This window comes from Malus sylvestris, chromosome 14 (genome assembly GCF_916048215.2).
Source record: "Malus sylvestris chromosome 14, drMalSylv7.2, whole genome shotgun sequence".
Classification (NCBI taxonomy): Eukaryota; Viridiplantae; Streptophyta; class Magnoliopsida; order Rosales; family Rosaceae; genus Malus; species Malus sylvestris.
In genome coordinates, this window is record NC_062273.1 from 6,823,511 (window position 1) to 6,840,275 (window position 16,765).

The 16,765-nt window shown below is 37.9% G+C and overlaps 3 protein-coding genes across 7 annotated transcripts; 2 read left to right on the plus strand and 1 right to left on the minus strand.

Annotated features, from left to right (window-relative positions):
* Positions 1-712: 712 nt before the first annotated feature.
* Positions 713-6,426, plus strand: LOC126598409 (uncharacterized). 5 transcript variants are annotated; one of them, XM_050264774.1, is made up of 10 exons: positions 713-816; positions 906-1,060; positions 2,381-2,425; positions 2,577-3,644; positions 3,731-4,022; positions 4,287-4,496; positions 4,658-4,831; positions 5,225-5,422; positions 5,570-5,683; positions 5,935-6,426. In XM_050264774.1, the coding sequence occupies exons 4-10, from the start codon at positions 2,623-2,625 to the stop codon at positions 6,277-6,279; spliced, it is 2,355 nt and encodes a 784-aa protein (XP_050120731.1). In that variant the 5' UTR covers positions 713-816; positions 906-1,060; positions 2,381-2,425; positions 2,577-2,622; the 3' UTR covers positions 6,280-6,426. The 5 variants fall into 5 exon arrangements, with proteins under 5 accessions (XP_050120731.1, XP_050120733.1, XP_050120729.1 ...); XM_050264776.1 differs by having other exon boundaries at positions 2,598-3,644; XM_050264772.1 differs by having other exon boundaries at positions 724-1,060.
* A 345-nt stretch (positions 6,427-6,771) lies between these two features.
* On the minus strand, positions 6,772-12,227 carry LOC126598408 (glutamate receptor 2.8-like). The gene is made up of 5 exons (XM_050264771.1): positions 11,844-12,227; positions 9,691-11,051; positions 9,004-9,313; positions 8,502-8,905; positions 6,772-7,365 (listed from the first exon to the last, which is right to left on the minus strand). Exons 1-5 carry the CDS (start codon positions 12,115-12,117, stop codon positions 7,051-7,053), a joined length of 2,664 nt encoding a protein of 887 aa, XP_050120728.1. The 5' UTR covers positions 12,118-12,227; the 3' UTR covers positions 6,772-7,050.
* A 1,433-nt stretch (positions 12,228-13,660) lies between these two features.
* Positions 13,661-16,442, plus strand: LOC126600808 (F-box/LRR-repeat protein At3g26922-like). Its single transcript, XM_050267462.1, has 4 exons — positions 13,661-13,976; positions 14,249-15,208; positions 15,293-15,436; positions 16,008-16,442. Exons 1-4 carry the CDS (start codon positions 13,902-13,904, stop codon positions 16,329-16,331), a joined length of 1,503 nt encoding a protein of 500 aa, XP_050123419.1. The 5' UTR covers positions 13,661-13,901; the 3' UTR covers positions 16,332-16,442.
* The last annotated feature ends 323 nt before the right edge of the window (positions 16,443-16,765 follow it).

Sequence of the window (16,765 nt, forward strand, 5' to 3'; positions counted from 1 at the left end):
TTAAGTTACGTTATTTGCATGTGATACACATCTACGAGTAGATTGATAATTTTTTCATAGAGAAATAGTGTATGAAATTAACTTTGGAGGGTAAATCAGACATAAGGTTCGCATCGTATATGAAATGTTAAGGACTTATAGGTGAGACAATGACGGTATTACACTCTAAAGTGTGTGAATTGACTCAAATTGACGAAAAATTGGATAAAATAACTTTGAATATAATAGAGATGAAATTAGCAATTTTAATGAATTCATGGACTTATTTTACCGAAATAATAATCCAGTAATCTAATTTTCACTGAGATAATAATTCAAAGATTAAATCGAGTAAAATCTTTTTTCACCTCACCTCCCTTCTCATCCCATCCTCTCACATTCTCTATTTTGTCTTTCTCTTTCTATAAAAAAAATTAGTATAAGATGTTGACGTGGTTTAACTGTGATATTTCAAATAAAAAAAGAGGAAAAGAGAGGAAAAAAAAAAGAAAAGATAATGCTCCTCCAAATGTAATTCACCAAAACAATGATGGCAGTTTAGGCATACCATACCATACTTACACTCCACGACGCGTAACGGCGTAACGCAACCCCTTAACCGGTACTACCCGGTCACCCAACGCCCACCGACAACCTCTCTCCCGGTCACCCCACTACCCCATGTCCGTACCCCTACACAGTCACCCCACCCCTTTAAATGGCACCTTCCCTCCCTCGAAAATTTCTCACAAAATTTAACACCCCATTAACTCAAAAGCTCTTAATCGGCGTGAAATTATTGATAATCCCGGAGCCCCCACAGCAAAAATCCATTCGGTAAGTACAACTTTTTACTGTCAGTTACTTTTTTGACTGCTCGATGCTGCCTCTTTCCGAGATATTGTCGTTTTCTTCTGAGCTTATAGCTTCCGGCGTCATTTGGTTCTGGAATTCGAGTTCTTTAATTGTGGTGTCGCGCTGCTGACGGAGAGACTGCGGCGGGTGTTTGTTTGGTTCAGTTCGGCGTCGTTTTGAGCTCGGATTGCGACATTGCGTTGGATCTTCTCCGGTCACGTTTCTGGTAAGTGGTTGCCCATTTCTTTCTTCACTGCAGAAACTTCACGTTATTTTACATTCTACGGTCACGATCTTGCCACGTCGTCAGCTGAACATATGTAGGAAATGATTGTGATTAAATTCAAAAGGGAAAATTAATTTTTGTTAATTTGTGATGATTAATTCAGCCAACTTTTTCACCTTTTTACTTTTTTGTTGTTGTTGATGTTTCTATAATTTCATCGATTTGACTTGATTCTATTGGTTGGTCAAGCTAAAAAAGAAAAACAGTAAATTAAAATTTAAAAAAAGTTGAGTATCTTTTGTTGGTTTAGCTGTTGCCAGTTGCTAGATCGAGATATATTCATTTTATTCCACATTTGATGTGGACATAGAATATAATAGATTTGTGTCATGTTTTGATTATTTATTTGATTCCCAAAATTGACAATTTTTCCGAAAAAATTGATATTTTAAACTATTCTAATCTACGTTAAGAGAAGTTTAAACTCGAACTCGGATGAAGGCGGGCAGACTGTCTTAACCAATTGGCATAACAGTAGACGAGTCTGAGATGCATGACTGTCACTGTTTAGAAATATGGCCCTCCCGTGCTTTATATGATTTCGACCCTTTTGGTTGAAATTACTGGGGGGATACCCGTGTCTTAAATGTCGGTGGGGATGTAGCAATGATGATAGCATAAGCAATATTGCATTGAAATTCAAAAGGAACTCACCCGAATATTAGAATAGTTTGGAATATCACTTTGATAAAAAAAAGGGAGAAATGAGCCTTCTTTAGGTGAATGAATAAAAAAGGTCGTACCCAGTGCACAAGGCTCCCGCTTTACGCAGGGTCTGGGAGAGGTGAATGTCGGCTAGCCTTACCCCCATTTATGGAGAGGCTGCTCCCAAGTCTCGAACCCGAGACCTACCGCTCATGGGAGAGGTGAATGAATACATGTACTTTTTTCTTTTTGTGCGTAAACAAAATTTGATTTTGATTTGAGCGATATTCGGGGAGGGGGATCCGAATCTAGTATAGAGGAATCCTTTGCTGTGCGATTCTTATTTACTTGAGCTACAAGTCCCTTGCAATGAGTAAACAAACTTTGTTTGGTCCTTGTGATTGATTTTTTTGTCTATCCTTCTGGAGTTAAGAAATGAACGTAAGGCTCTGTGACTGAGACGACCTTTAAATAGACTAGTCATAAGCTTGCTCTTCATTGCATTTTTTGTGATGCACTCAACGCGCTCAGTGTAGCGCTGTTTTGATTTTGTTGCATGGAAAACGTTGTGTATAAGTCTCCGGTTGATGACCCATAACAATGTCCAATTTGCAGGCTGACCGAAATAATTTTAAAGTTGAAGAAGTTGCTGCATAAGAGGTAATTGTAATCCCTTTGCTTTATGTTTCTATTGCTGGTTTTGGCTCCATTTCTTTGCTTTGTTTTTTCGTTTTCAAGTTGTCGCTTAGGAAGTAATAAGGAGAAGAGCTTTGCTTGGTTGTTGATTGTTTTGTTTTCTTCCATGTCACAGTCTTTCGTTTGATTGTTGTAGCTGGAGGAACTAAACCTTGTTAAGCATGAAGGAGGTTGACAAAAGGAAAACCCCAAATACTAAAAACACCAAGCGGACTGGAAGAACTGAAAGGAGAGACAATAAACCGAATCAAGGGAATAACGGCAAGACATTGAATGGAAAAGAAATTGAATCCAAAGACTCTTATGCTAAAACAGACCCCAGTACGTTAGTAAGTGATTCAAACACGGGCACAGAGCTCTCTGAAGTTAATGAAAACTTGGTTATACATTATGTAGATGATGTCAACAGGTTTGAGGAGGTGCCTCAAGATCTGAAAGCTACTCCAATGACTTCCAAAGAGAACATTGATGGCGAGGTGTCAGATTGCGAGACAATAAAGGACTCCGTATCATCTCAAGGGGATTCACCTACCCTTGAGGATGAGAAAGTTGAAAGAGCTTCAAGGGTACCTAAAACCATTGCAAAGAAGAATTCCTCAAAAAGCTCTCATGGATCCAGGGAGAGATCTGGTAGTGAATCTACTAAGTCAAAATCCAAGGGGTTGCATAACACTGCCAAAAAAGTCACTAATTCAAACAACGGGCCTTCGGGAGTTAAAACCAGAACTTCTTCTGATAGCGAAGTTCCCATTGAACCTTCGTTAGAATCATTTGAGGAGGTTGATGATGAGCCTATTAAAGAGATAAGAGTAAGTGATATCCTTGATGGGGCCTCAAATGGTGCTCAGACTGTGGAAAGTGACCATGAAATAGTAAATGCGGAAGAAAATGGCGAACAAGAGGTTGAATTAGCTTTGGAACGAAAGATTGAAGAAATGGAAATGCGAATTGAGAAACTTGAAGAAGAGCTGCGAGAAGTTGCTGCTCTTGAAATTTCCCTCTACTCTGTAGTACCAGAGCATGGGAGCTCTGCGCATAAAGTTCACACACCAGCTCGGCGGATTTCTAGACTTTACATCCATGCTTGCAAGCATTGGACTCAGGACAAGCGAGCGACAATTGCTAAGAATACTGTATCAGGACTTATATTGATAGCTAAGTCCTGTGGCAATGATGTCCCCAGGTAAAATTATCATGTTATAGTTCATAGTGTTACAAATGTTCTCTGATTTCTGGATAATGATTTATTTTTTCCTTTTGTATGTTAAGGTTGACCTTCTGGTTATCAAACATTGTCGTGCTAAGGGAGATCATATCTCAAGCATTTGGCATTTCACGCCAGTCAAGTCCTTCAGTAAAGTTTGCAGAGTCAAATGGGACTAGCAAGAGAAATGAAGAGAAGTCTGCCTCACTGAAATGGAGGGGTAGTTCCGGTAGCAAACAAATGAACGGTTTAATGCAATTCGCTGATGACTGGCAAGAGACAGGAACCTTCACAGCTGCATTAGAAAAAGTTGAATCCTGGATTTTCTCTCGGATTGTTGAGTCAGTATGGTGGCAGGTACACCTACACAAACAAAGAACCTCTCATTCTTGCTTTTAACATGTTAAAGGTGGCTGGGGTCTACATCACGACAATCATATTGTTTAATGGATAAGTTCCATGTTCAAGGCCATTTTTTTCCTTGAAGTGTATACATGAATTTATATAGACTGACAATAATTTTTAATTTTGATTGAAAACTTAATTGTCACTTAACCTGTGATTTTTGTAGTAGCTTTGATGTGCTTTTATGTTTTGCTGACCAGAGTCTTATCTTTTTAGGCTTTGACTCCAAATATGCAATCTCCAGCTGAGAGTTCATCTACAAATAAGACGACTGTAAGGTTGTCAGGACCTGCACTGGGTGATCAGAAGCAAGGTAGCTTTTCTGTCAACCTATGGAAAAATGCCTACCAGGATGCTTCTCAGCGGCTCTGTCCTGTTCGAGCAGGGGGGCATAAGTGTGGCTGCTTGCCTGTTTTGGCAAGAATGGTATGAAATCATTGAATATCTATCTAAGAACCCTCTGTGGTTAAATTTTTTTTCCGTCAGACGTTGGAATTTAATTTCAATCGCCAAAGTTTCTCATCTTCATCATTTATTCTTCACTAGAACATTTGTATGAGCTTTCCTTTTGCTATGGCGCCTTTTAGGTAATGGAACATTGTGTTGCAAGGCTAGATGTGGCAATGTTCAATGCTATTCTGCGTGAATCTGCCCATGAAATCCCTACTGATCCAGTGTCAGATCCGATTCTTGATTCCAGGGTTCTACCTATTCCCGCTGGCGACTTGAGTTTTGGGTCTGGTGCTCAACTTAAGAATTCTGTAAGTATCGTGCTCATTTTCACTTAGTTATTTTTCTTCTTTTTAAAACAGAAAGAAATATCTACTTTTGAATGGTTCACATCATTTATAAATGCATTTTCTTAAGGATTCCCAAGGAAAATTGGTAGTTTGTTGCTTAGAAGGCCTCAATATTGCTATTCCTGTGGTCCTTACCTGGAGATTCTTAGTGCCGGCAACAACTAGTTGGGTTTAGATTGCTCACTAGTTACTCATAAAACTGTATATGTGAATGTCCTCTTCACCATTTGCTTGAATCCATGACAGGGGCATGACCTGTGCCTCCTTCCTCATAATACTTTTACGTCCTTGGGTCTTATTTTAGAAAAATGTGATTGCTAGATTTAAATAATGAGGAGGCTTCATGTCGTGCAGGTTGGAAATTGGTCTAGATGGCTAAGTGATATGTTTGACATGGATGCTGATGATCCCCTGCAAGAAGATCACCCTGGCAGTGAGGACGATGATGGGCAGAGTGGGGATGGTGATAAATCCTTTCTTCTTCTGAATGCCTTGAGTGATCTTTTGATGCTTCCCAAAGACATGCTTATTGATAGGAGAATCAGAAAGGAGGTTCGTTTTTATAATCTCATTGCCTTCTTATTGAAGGGAAATGGCTGTGGTTTTAGTTCGACTGCCTCAACTTATCTGAATTTTCTGGCGTCGTTTTCACCTCTCCTTTTGGGCTGATTCAAATTTGTTTCCTTTCATGTTTACTAGGTCTGCCCATCAATTAGTCTTCCATTAGTTAAGCGGATACTTTGTAACTTCACACCAGACGAGTTCTGTCCAGATGCTGTCCCAGGAGCTGTATTGGAGGCACTGAATGCCGAGGTATACTTTTGCTTTTATTCAGTTTTTATGTTTTGTGGCCTGATGTGTTTTTGCAATTACAACTGTGTAGGTTTGAAACATTTGACAACGTTTTTTTCGTGAATCTTTTTAAGGATCTTCTGTTTAATGTTAAAATGTGAAACCAAATGGACCATATTCTGTAGTTTCTAATGAAGAAATGCGCTTTTGCTATGGCAAAAACAAAATTAACAACGCTGAAGGTTTGACATACCCTTTCATCATTTCTTCAGAGCATTATGGAGCGCAGATTGTCAGGAGAACTGGCGAGGAGCTTCCCTTACACAGCGGCACCAGTTGTGTACACCCCGCCTTCCTCAGCTGATGTGGCAGAAAAAGTTTCAGAAGCAGGAGGAAGTTCACAACTGGAAAGGAGTGTCTCAGTTGTACAACGAAAGGGATATACAAGTGATGAGGAGCTGGAGGAGTTGGATTCACCACTTTCATCCATCATTGACAAATTACCATCAACTCCAACTATCGTAGCAAATGGAAATGGAAACGGAAAGCATGAGCATACAGGTCATGCCTGCACGAATGCGAGGTATGAACTCCTTCGTGAGGTGTGGTCTGCGTAATTTTCAGAAGAGCGGACTCGACATGTGTATACCCGTTGGTTTTCTGGATCATGAAAGTATGGAGAAAACTTAAACAGAGCTGTGAATAATGAAATGGAAATATCAAGAGGATTGAGGAAAAAATGTGGCCCTAGCCATTAGTGTTTACGTATATTGTGTTAAGCTGCCATCTGATTTAAATTACTCATACGCAATAAACTCGATCTGGAAGAATCTATATTCGAAATGCATCAGAGAGGCTTGAGACTCGAAAAGAGAAAACTAGAAATTGAAAATGAAATAGTTATCAAACGGGACCTTCATTTCTTCCTTCAATAGTCGATATAGATATAGTGAATTATCCATTCTAATCCCAAAAAATGCTATCAAAGATGACTCGCCGTTGATTATAATGGCTGGCCAGTGTGTGGCCCAAATCCCCAACCGGTGGTACTAGGTTGACAAATACTATTAAGGCTCGTTCATTCTAGCCTCGTTTGGTTGGTCGGAATGTAAGAGTGGGAATAAGAATATGATTCATTTCCTTGTCGATGACATAATGAATTGAGATGCAGTTAACAAGTATAACTTGGCTTTTTCAGTTGCGATCTCTAATTCGACCACTACTACATCAGTTCTGTATCTAAATAGCTGGCTGAATATCATGGATTGCTTCACCATGGGGATTCAAATCACTATGCGGGGTAGGCACTTGTTGCTTTCGGTGTCGTTTGACCGGCACCGACGCCCGGCGAGATGTTACTTTGGCGTCTAGTGAGGATTCGACTGGACTTATAATGTGAAGGTTACTATCTTGCATAGTTTCTGCCAGAGTGAAGCATTCGAATCAGGGAGTATCAGCAGGTGCCTATTGTGATAGAAGAACATAGCTGCATGTACGAGGAGAGCAAATGCTGAAGAAACCCCAACAAGCAAGAATAATCCCCACAAACTAGTGAAGCTAATGGAAGTGGTGGCAGGGTCCCTCTTACAACCTGCATCTTTCTTGAACCATTTGTCCTTGATACTCTCTATTTTACCTTGCTCTTGCAGATTAGTGATCACCCTTGAAACATCAAGAGTTAGAGGTGAACCTTTTGGGAAGGCCTGCACATCACCAAATCAAAGAAGGAATATAATCCCACATGCATGAGAAAACATGCATTTAAATAATAACAAGAATAATAATAATCAGATGACTTGTTTTTGTGTGTCTTGGAGCTTGGTCCGAAGTCAATTTGAAAATTATAGGAAATTAGGTTAAGGTAAATAAATAATTTCATATTTGATGAGCATCTCATAAAATATGTTAAAATACGTGTAGATTCAATCAAAATCCTCATGAATTCTATACAAGTCAAGTAAACTCCCTCAAAAATCCATGTATTCATAATTCTTCACAAGTAAACTCCCTCAAACTCCATGTACAATACATCCCCAAAACTAAAATCTTTTGCTAAAATATCTCTTCATCATTTATCTCTTCTTTAAAGCACAAAATTTTGATTGCCCAAATCCTAGAACTGAAAATATTTTGACCTCAAACAAATTATCACTTTGAATTAATATATTACTGCAAATGTCATTTGATGAATGAATTTGTAAAAAGCAGTTTGATAACCTTTTTGTTTTTCAGTTTTCAGTTTTTTTATTTTCTGAAATTTTGTTTTTGTTTTTTATTTTTAGTTTTCATCCTAAAAACTAAAAGCTACTATTTTGAGTTTCCAAAATTTGTGTTGGTTTTTTTTTCTTCTAAAAAGGTTTTTTAGCCAAAATGGTCATTGATATTTGCATAACACATCACTTTGGTCCCTAAGATTTGGAATCAATAAAAGTGGTCCATGAAATTGTCCATCATCAATCATTTTGGTCATTCCATGCAAAATTATGTTAATTAAGGATCAAAATGACAAATATACTCTCAATTTAATAAATAATGTACCAAAATGATTTGACAAAAATTAAGGGTATTTTGGTTATTATTTTCTTATTTAATGGAGATTTTTCAAGGAATGATCAAAATGATTGATGGTGGATAAACTCAGGGTCCAATTCTATTGATTTCAAATCTTAAGGACCAAATTGAAGAGTTATGCAAATCTTAAGGATAATTTTGGCTAAAAAGCCTAAAAAAAATTAAAACTGAATTGGTTATCAAACGTACCTAAGAGACTCAATGTTTCATGGTAATGCTTGTGAGAATGCATATCAAAAGAGAAAAAGCAATTAGTAGATTAACTTACGAAGGCAAAACCACTGTCAGCATTGAATAACGTTGGTTCAATCATGGTATATTCTGAGCAATAAGTTGAAAGAAATAGGTTCATGAATGGGGTTTCATCAAAGGCAGCAGAAACACCGCCCTTTTCAAAAAGTTGAGCCAACTCTTGTGTCGATCTGTAGGCCCTAAGCTTTTCCACATGAAACCCTAGTTCATTTGTCAGTAACTCCTGGACAAATGAACCTTCTTGGAAGCCAACAAAGTCTCCATTCTTGAGGAGCTGGCCTACGTCAGTAACGGTTGGTTGGAGCTTTTCGACAGTTAACAGCGATGTTAAACTTGCTGTGTAGGTTTGAGTTAATATGAGGACTACAAAACACCATACTACCACTACAAACCTAGACAAGTTGCTCACTAGTTGCTCCCCTGTGACAAAAAAAAAGTATAAAAAAGAGTAAGAGATAGCACATGGACAATTAATGACGACTAAATAATCTATGGATCCAGATGAAAAGAACACGTACTCTGTGCAAAAACCATGGTTGAGAGGGAGAACCAAAAGCTTACGGCAGGCCCGCCAGGCCCGCGAAAATCCTCGTTTATCCGGTGTTCAAGAACCCAGATAACGAATCCAATGAGGATGAAACAACAACAGGTTATTACCCAAAGGTCCCAAGTAAAAGGCTTCAAGAACACCAATGCACCTTGCCTACTTTTGCTATGTTTGATAGGTACCACCATTGATACCCCAGATTCTGTGTAAGGCAATGTAAAGTCAACATACAGCGACCTATTTGCTCTATTCGTCATATCTCCCACTCCAGCATCATAGTTCTGCCAAGTAATACATGACATAAGATTTTATGAAGAAATTGGACAGTTTCTGTGAAGAAATTGGATATAGTTTCTGCCATATAAGTAGGTCTCATCTCTTTTAGCAGAATATATAACTTACTTGCACCCAATGTACCACTATTGATTTTCATGTCTCTCTCGTCATGGGACCAATTAATCATGTAAAGAGAGAGAGAGAGAGAGAGAGAGAGAGAGAGAGAGAGAGAGAGAGAGAGAGATGCAGAGTACTGGTGATATAGGCCTAGTGTATGTAAGTTTTTCTCTACTATAGATGCGGTTAGAGAAACACATATATGTAGTTTACCTAGCTTTTACTATGATGTAACCAAAATAGTAGCAAAGGATAAGCAGTTTACCCCAAGAAACAGTTGAAAGATCAAATCATTGTAGCTGCCAGCTGCCTCACCATTAGGCTTCGCGAAAGGGTAAAAATCATAGGAAACAGCATATGGTAATTCTTCGATTGCGGCTTTAAAGACATCAATACAGAATCCAGTGATCATGGTTGTGTTAGTGCTAGGATCAAATGTCACGTTTACAAGTTCTCTAAACCCACGCTTCACTGGAACTAGAATTTTCAATGTATTCCCATGGTTAGGATTCTGCCAACCTTTTGGAATGGTGGTTGTGTCACCAGGCCATATAATAGGTCCAAGACTACTGGCATTAGAAGTGGTAGAATATGTGTTTGTGCTTGTGTTTGTGTTTGCAGACTTCATGTTTCTCACAAGTCCATCTTTGGGTGTCCAATATCCAAGTCCTCTTTCCCCACTACCAATTACATTAACTATCTGAAAATCTGATGACTGAAGTTGTCCATTAACAAGAGTAAAATTACCTGAGAGGCCTCTGAATATTGTACTCGATAGTGCTTGGACAAGTTGAGGACCACTTAGAGAGAAACCTAGGGTTTCTAGATCATTGGCTCTGTCGGAAGTGTTTGTCTTTTGGAAGCTGAAGTTTTTAGAACTCCCAACCTTCTCCACTGCCATGGCCAGTGCCCCAGCAGTATCGTAAGCCCACAGTCCAAAAACATCCAACTTAACATTTAGAATAGTTGGATTGTCGTTTTGGAATTTTTGCTGCCATCTGACTCTGAAATGTTCAAGCTCCTGTGTATTTGGGATGTAAGTTTTCAAACCCAACACCCCTTGCATGTTATCTATGGCAGAAGAATTTATGGAACCAAAAAAGTTTGTCATCCCATCCGTCATTATCCAAGCATAACCTTCACTCATCATGCCTATCTCTTTTGCCTTGGCAAAAACCCTAGAACCAAGAGAAGGCAACATGTGTACTATGAATACCCTTGTTTTCATAGTCATCAAGTGTTGAAGCTTTGAAACAATGTGGTCATCAGTGACCACTGGAGGGATGACACTCCAGTAGGAGATACGAGCACCAACTTCTTGCAAAGCATTACCCAGGTAAGGTATTACTCCATCTCCAAACTCGTTGTCAACATAGATGAGCACTGCTTCACTCCATCCAAAGGCTTGGAAGATGGAACTTATGGCTTTCACTTGAGATGAGTCATCTTGTGCAATTCGGAAAAAATATGATGTCTGAGAAGTAGCTGGGGAAGGACTTGTTGTCGAAAATGAGATTACGGGCACCTGAGCTTTGTCTCCAAGATTGACTACGAAGTTGGCCTCTTTTGATGACTCCGGTCCTATGATAATGGCTTGCACTTCAACGTCCTTTATCAATTCTAAAGCTGTTTAAGGGGTGGAAAAACAGAGATTAAAGTAAATTCTGATGCGGTTCTAAATTGATACAAGAAAAAAGTCGAATTTATTTCCCCCACACCTAACGGGGAATAGTCAGTTGGGGATATGTGGCTCGATATAACTTATAAGCCATGAGTGTGGACGAACATAATCCACCTCAAAAAAGTATCACAATGACCTACAAGTAAAGAGTTGATGATTCATTAATTACTTTCAGCATTAAGATCTTTTAAGATAAACACTACACCTGATCAATAAGTCCATTGCGCATGATCACCCAAGGTATTGGATTTATGCATTTAATTTGGGAACCATATCGGTGCTGCAGCGTATCGCAGACTTATTAGCAATGGATCCATGCTGGTCGAAATTGGTATCCGAACTTAGTTTCTAACTAGGTAGAGCAGGCTAAAGGAAATTCTAGTAACAGGTGTAAGGGACTATATCACTCTTGAGAAACAATAAATCTAAAGTTTAATATGGTGGTTCATTTCTAGTAACGCCAAGACCTGTTAAGATAAAAACTCACTTTTAGATGAGTACATTGAGCATGAACTCACCCTTATTATAACAGGTTAATCTTGGTTAATCTACGTAATACGTGACATATTCTAAGAAAGGATAGTAAATGATGAACAGGGGTGAACAAAAACTGAACCCAAAAGTACAATTCCTAGGAAAAAGCAATCGGTTATGCTTCGAAATTATGCGTGTAACATCAAAATAATAAAAAAGTCAAGAGAAAAGTAATGGAAAAAAATTAAAAGTAGAGAGAGAACCTGCAGCAGCTTCAGCAACGACATCTCTCATGGAGTCCCTGGTGTGAAGGACCAGCCTAGTCTTGTAGTAAGCATGAGAAGCATAGAAGTCAGAGAGGGCCATGTTAACGCAGCTCAAACCCACCTTCCCAAACAAGGAATCAAGGTCAAGGATCACCCCCACATTTACTGGTATCGTTGTGTTTTGTGCCATGTCGGCCATGGCCAATAAGGTCTTAAACAGTAACAACCAGAAGACGAGACAAGAAACATGGCTCGTAGGATTCTTCATCATCTTTTAATCTCTGGAAAGGTTTGCGATTCATTGGCACCGACTAAGAAGAAATTTATATTGTTATGGAATCATTAATTAATTATGGATGAGGAAGTTTCAAGGAAATCTCGTTCGAATTTCTTTGAAGCTTCAATGTAGGTGCATTACATACATCTCAGTATTAGTAAATGAAAGGAAACTGCAATCCGTTGTCCTGACCACGATATTAAATATACAATATATAAGTCAATGAAAAATTGTTTGGCTTTGTTGTTTTGTAATATTTGAATGGAGCCTGGACTTTCTATGAATTAATTGTTTAAATTTATCCCTAAATTACAGATGATTTGTTAAAGGGAATTAGTATTAACATTTTAAAAATCTCATTTGACATTCCAAACTTTTCATAATTAAAAAAAAATACATTTATGAGGAGTGTATAATGAGATTTTTGAAGTGATATAACAGTTCCCTTTGTTAAATTCTACTTTATAGGTTTCAACAAATAGAAACAATAGATTTTCTATAAAAAATAAACAAAAGACTTTGCAGTTCATGGGAAAGTTACAGCTGTGTTAGGCAACCAGAGATTTAAACTTGGAAATGTAAATGGACCTTTTACAACCTCGGTGACATATTTATTGTAATATTTTTCTTTTGCACATTGACTTTCTTTACCATTTTAGGTTTTGTTTTAGAGTTAAGCTTCGTGTCACAATTTTTTTCCTTGTATGTATCTTTCCTCGTTTTTCTATGAGGGTATGGTTCATTCCCTTCCACTTTTTTTTTTTTTTTTTTTTTTTTGTGTGTGTATATTTTTCTATGTCCAAAGTGTGTCGACCATTCACCTTTGGACCGGAGAATGGCCTTTTGCATCCTACATTGTTCTACTTCAAAAAGCTAAAATTGCATAAGCACTTGAGTTAAAACTATCATTTCAAAAGTTTAAATTTCTTTCACGTATCACTTTTATAAATAAATTGACATACAGATCAGTTGGTGTAGTCATGAATTGACATACAGAGTTTACTGCAAAAGCAATATTTGGCCTTGTGAAGGTCAAATACTGCAGTGAACCAACTATACTTCTATATGTACTAGGATCTTGTAATGGGGTGCCTTTTGTCACAAGCATTGAGTTGTGGGGCTTGCAAGGAGTATTTGCAGGTTTACAAGACTCCAAACCTGCCTTATCAATGAGATCCTTGATATACTTTGTCTGATTCACAAATATGTCTTCATTATCTCTATAATAAACCTATAGTTCCAAAAAAAAAAAAATGTATATACAATATATAAGGAAATCTCGTTCGAATTTCTTTGAAGCTTCAATGTAGGTAGATTACATCTTAGTATTAGTAAAATGAAAGCAATGTCCTAACAACGATAATGTATATACAATATATAAGTCAATGAAAAATTGTTTGACTTTGTTGTTTCGTAATATGTGAATGGAGGTTGGACTTTCTACGAATTAATTGTCTATCTTATCCATAAACTAAACAAAAAACTAATATGGTACATAATCACACACTACAGATGATTTGTTAATTTCTATTTTATAGAATTCAACAAATAGAAACAAAAGGTTTTCAGGAAAGGAGTCCAACAAAACAAAGGCCTGAAGGTAACAAAATACCAGCACGGCCCAAACAGAACGCCGACAAAGCATCAGTTGACAGCATCAGTTGAGTTTTGAGAGATTGAGAGAGATTGAGAGAGATGAAGACGACACAGTACCGTATGAACTAAACCCAGAAAATCCCACTTCCCAAAATCTCAACCTCCATATTAAGATTTGTAAGATGGAAAAGCCACCGTCGGATTTAGTGAAGAGAAGGTTGCAGCGTCGACCACCTTCTCAATTTTCCCAAGACCAGGTAAAATTGCTGTAAAGTTTGCATCTTTGTTCTTCCCATGTATCCAATTATTATAAAAAAGCAGCATTTTTATTGTTAAATTTCTTTCCTAGATATCATCAGTTCGTCGGATTCGTTTGGTTCTGTTTTTCTGATTGGTTCCTCGTACTTTGTCTATGTTTTCTGCAAAATTGATTTAGTTATTTAAGGAAATCATGAAAGAGAGGAGAGGAGATAACCTGGTAAAACTTAGTCTTAACATTTGTGTCTGTTTTTTGGGGTTCAATTGATAGGGCGGTGGTTACAATTTGAGAAGTAGGAAGAAAAATAAGCATGAAGACAACAACTTGTTGGATTTGGACCGAATTAGTACGTTGCCGAATGAAGTTCTTGTTAGTATACTGTCTCTCTTGCCACTAAAGGAAGCACAAGCTACTAGCGTACTTTCTAGGCGATGGCAGCATGTGTGGCGGCATGTGCTAGCATCTACTACTACTCTCGACTTTGATGCTGAGAAAACTTTATGCAGTTTGGCTGATCTCAGAGAAGGAGCAAGAGAGTTGGAAATCCGTAAGTACGTCGATTGGGTGAACAGTGTGATGGAACAGCATCAAGGTCCAACCGTTGAGCAATTCAGGGTTTGTTTCGATCTAGATCCTAGGTTTTCAAGTTCCATTGATAAATGGATTCAGTTTGCTATGAAAAAGGGAGTTCAAATGCTTGAGTTGGACTTGTTATCGTATGGTGTTTTTCCTCGGAAGTTTTTTCCGTGCTATACATTTCCGCACGAGCTTTTGGGTATCCAAAAAGATTCCACCTTGAAGCACTTGTGTTCTGATATTCCAAGTCCCAATCCTTGTGCGTGCATTGGCTTTAAGTCCCTCACAGTTCTTAATTTCAAAAGTGTTGATGTGGATGGAGACGTTCTTGAGTACTTCTTGTCGAACTGTCCTGTTCTTGAACGGTTATTGGTGGATGATTCACCAAATTTGCGTAATCTAAGTGTTGTTGGTCCATCGATTTCATTGAAGTACCTAGTGATACAACAATGCTCAAGCTTCAAAAGCATAGAGATATGTGACGCAAACCTTGTTTCGTTTACTCATGTTGGATGTGAAATAAACATGCTTCTTAGGAATGTACCACTTCTTGTTGAGGTATGTGATTATTCATATAAGAGCATACAAGACGCCTTCACCCAACTTTCATGCTGTATTTCTAAGCTAGAGATTCTCAAGCTGAACGGACTTCTGGTTAGTACATCTAATTTGTATGCGATAGTTCTCTTTTCTTTTGTTTGATTTTGTTAAGTGCCTTAATCCTGGTTTGGTTTTCAGTTCCAGGAAAGGAATTGTGTATTCCCTATACTAGAAAACCTCAAGCATTTGGAACTAAAATTTCAAGCAAATGATGCTTTCATCCTTCTACAGTTAGCTTCTTTCATTAAGGCATCTCCTTACTTGCACAAACTTGTGTTGGAGGTATGTATTTTTATGTGGTAGATCACCCGTTAAAACTTTATGTACTTTGGTGATTTTGTGTATGAGGTTTTAGTCAAGGGAGCAGGGATGTGGTGTATTGTCCGGGGTTTAATTGTAAAGATATTTAACAACCTATTTAGTAGCAATTTTGCTTACCAATGAAGATTTTAGGATAGTTGTTTGGGGGTGGGGGAGGGGAGTTAGGGATCCGAATCCAGAAAGCGGGTCGTGGTGCTTCTCTTAAATGTCTTTTACTTAATGTGTCCTGTTATTCAATTCCTTTTAATTGTAAAATTAAGTTCACCACCGTAATGCATGTGAGATAAAAGAAATGAAACTCTATATCGAACAAAGGTGCCCTGCATATATTTTGAAGTAGAGAATGTACGGATTTACTAGATTGTCTTAATGGCAATTCTATTGGGTAATCCTATTTGGTAGCTTCCCAAGTTCAACTTTATTGTTCCAAAGACTTGTAGACTAAATGATAGTTCTATTTTGTGCCTATAAACTTCCTGAAACTTTTTGTTCCTGTGCTATTTACACTAATTAAGTTGTTTCCTTACTGCAGTTGTACCCATTATGCGAGAGAAGAGAAATGAGATTTAAGAAACCATCGAAATGCTCCCATCGCTATCTCAAGGTAGTGGAAATTGTAGGGTACGATGGTCGCGCAAGTGATTTTGAAATTGTCAAATTCTTGATACAGAATGCTGTTGAACTGGGGAAAATTGTTATTGATCCCACCGATCCTATCGAACCACATTATTGTTTTCCCATGCACAGAATAAAGAAGACTGTTGAAGAAGTGGTGAGGGAAGAGAAGGCAAGAAATCTTGCAAGGCAGCAGCTTATAGAAGAAGTTCCTTCAACCATAGAATTTGTATGCTTATAAAAAGAGCATTTGCTCAGATTTTCGATAGATTGTATTGGTGATTAACTAAGTAGATAGTGTTTGTAATAAACAAAAATGACAGTTTATGAGCATAAATTTTACTGTTGTGCATGTGACTGGTGAGTCAGTATATTTAGCTGATCTCAAGATTAATAGTGACACATCCTGACCCTGATATCTTGGTAGCCGAAATCATGGCATGCTAGCCCATGCTGGATTGTGACGAAGTCATTTTACGCATGTTGACATAACGACTTAAATTATAAAGAAAGTCTACCAAAATTTTGACAAAACCTCGCTTGTTTATAAAGTAAATACTCGTCTATTTACATGTGAGAAACATACAATCTTGTTCCATAATCCTCAAAAGGCCAAACCTAGTGGGTCTCGGACCCTCTACTACATGCATGTAGTTCATGTTCAAAGCATAAGTT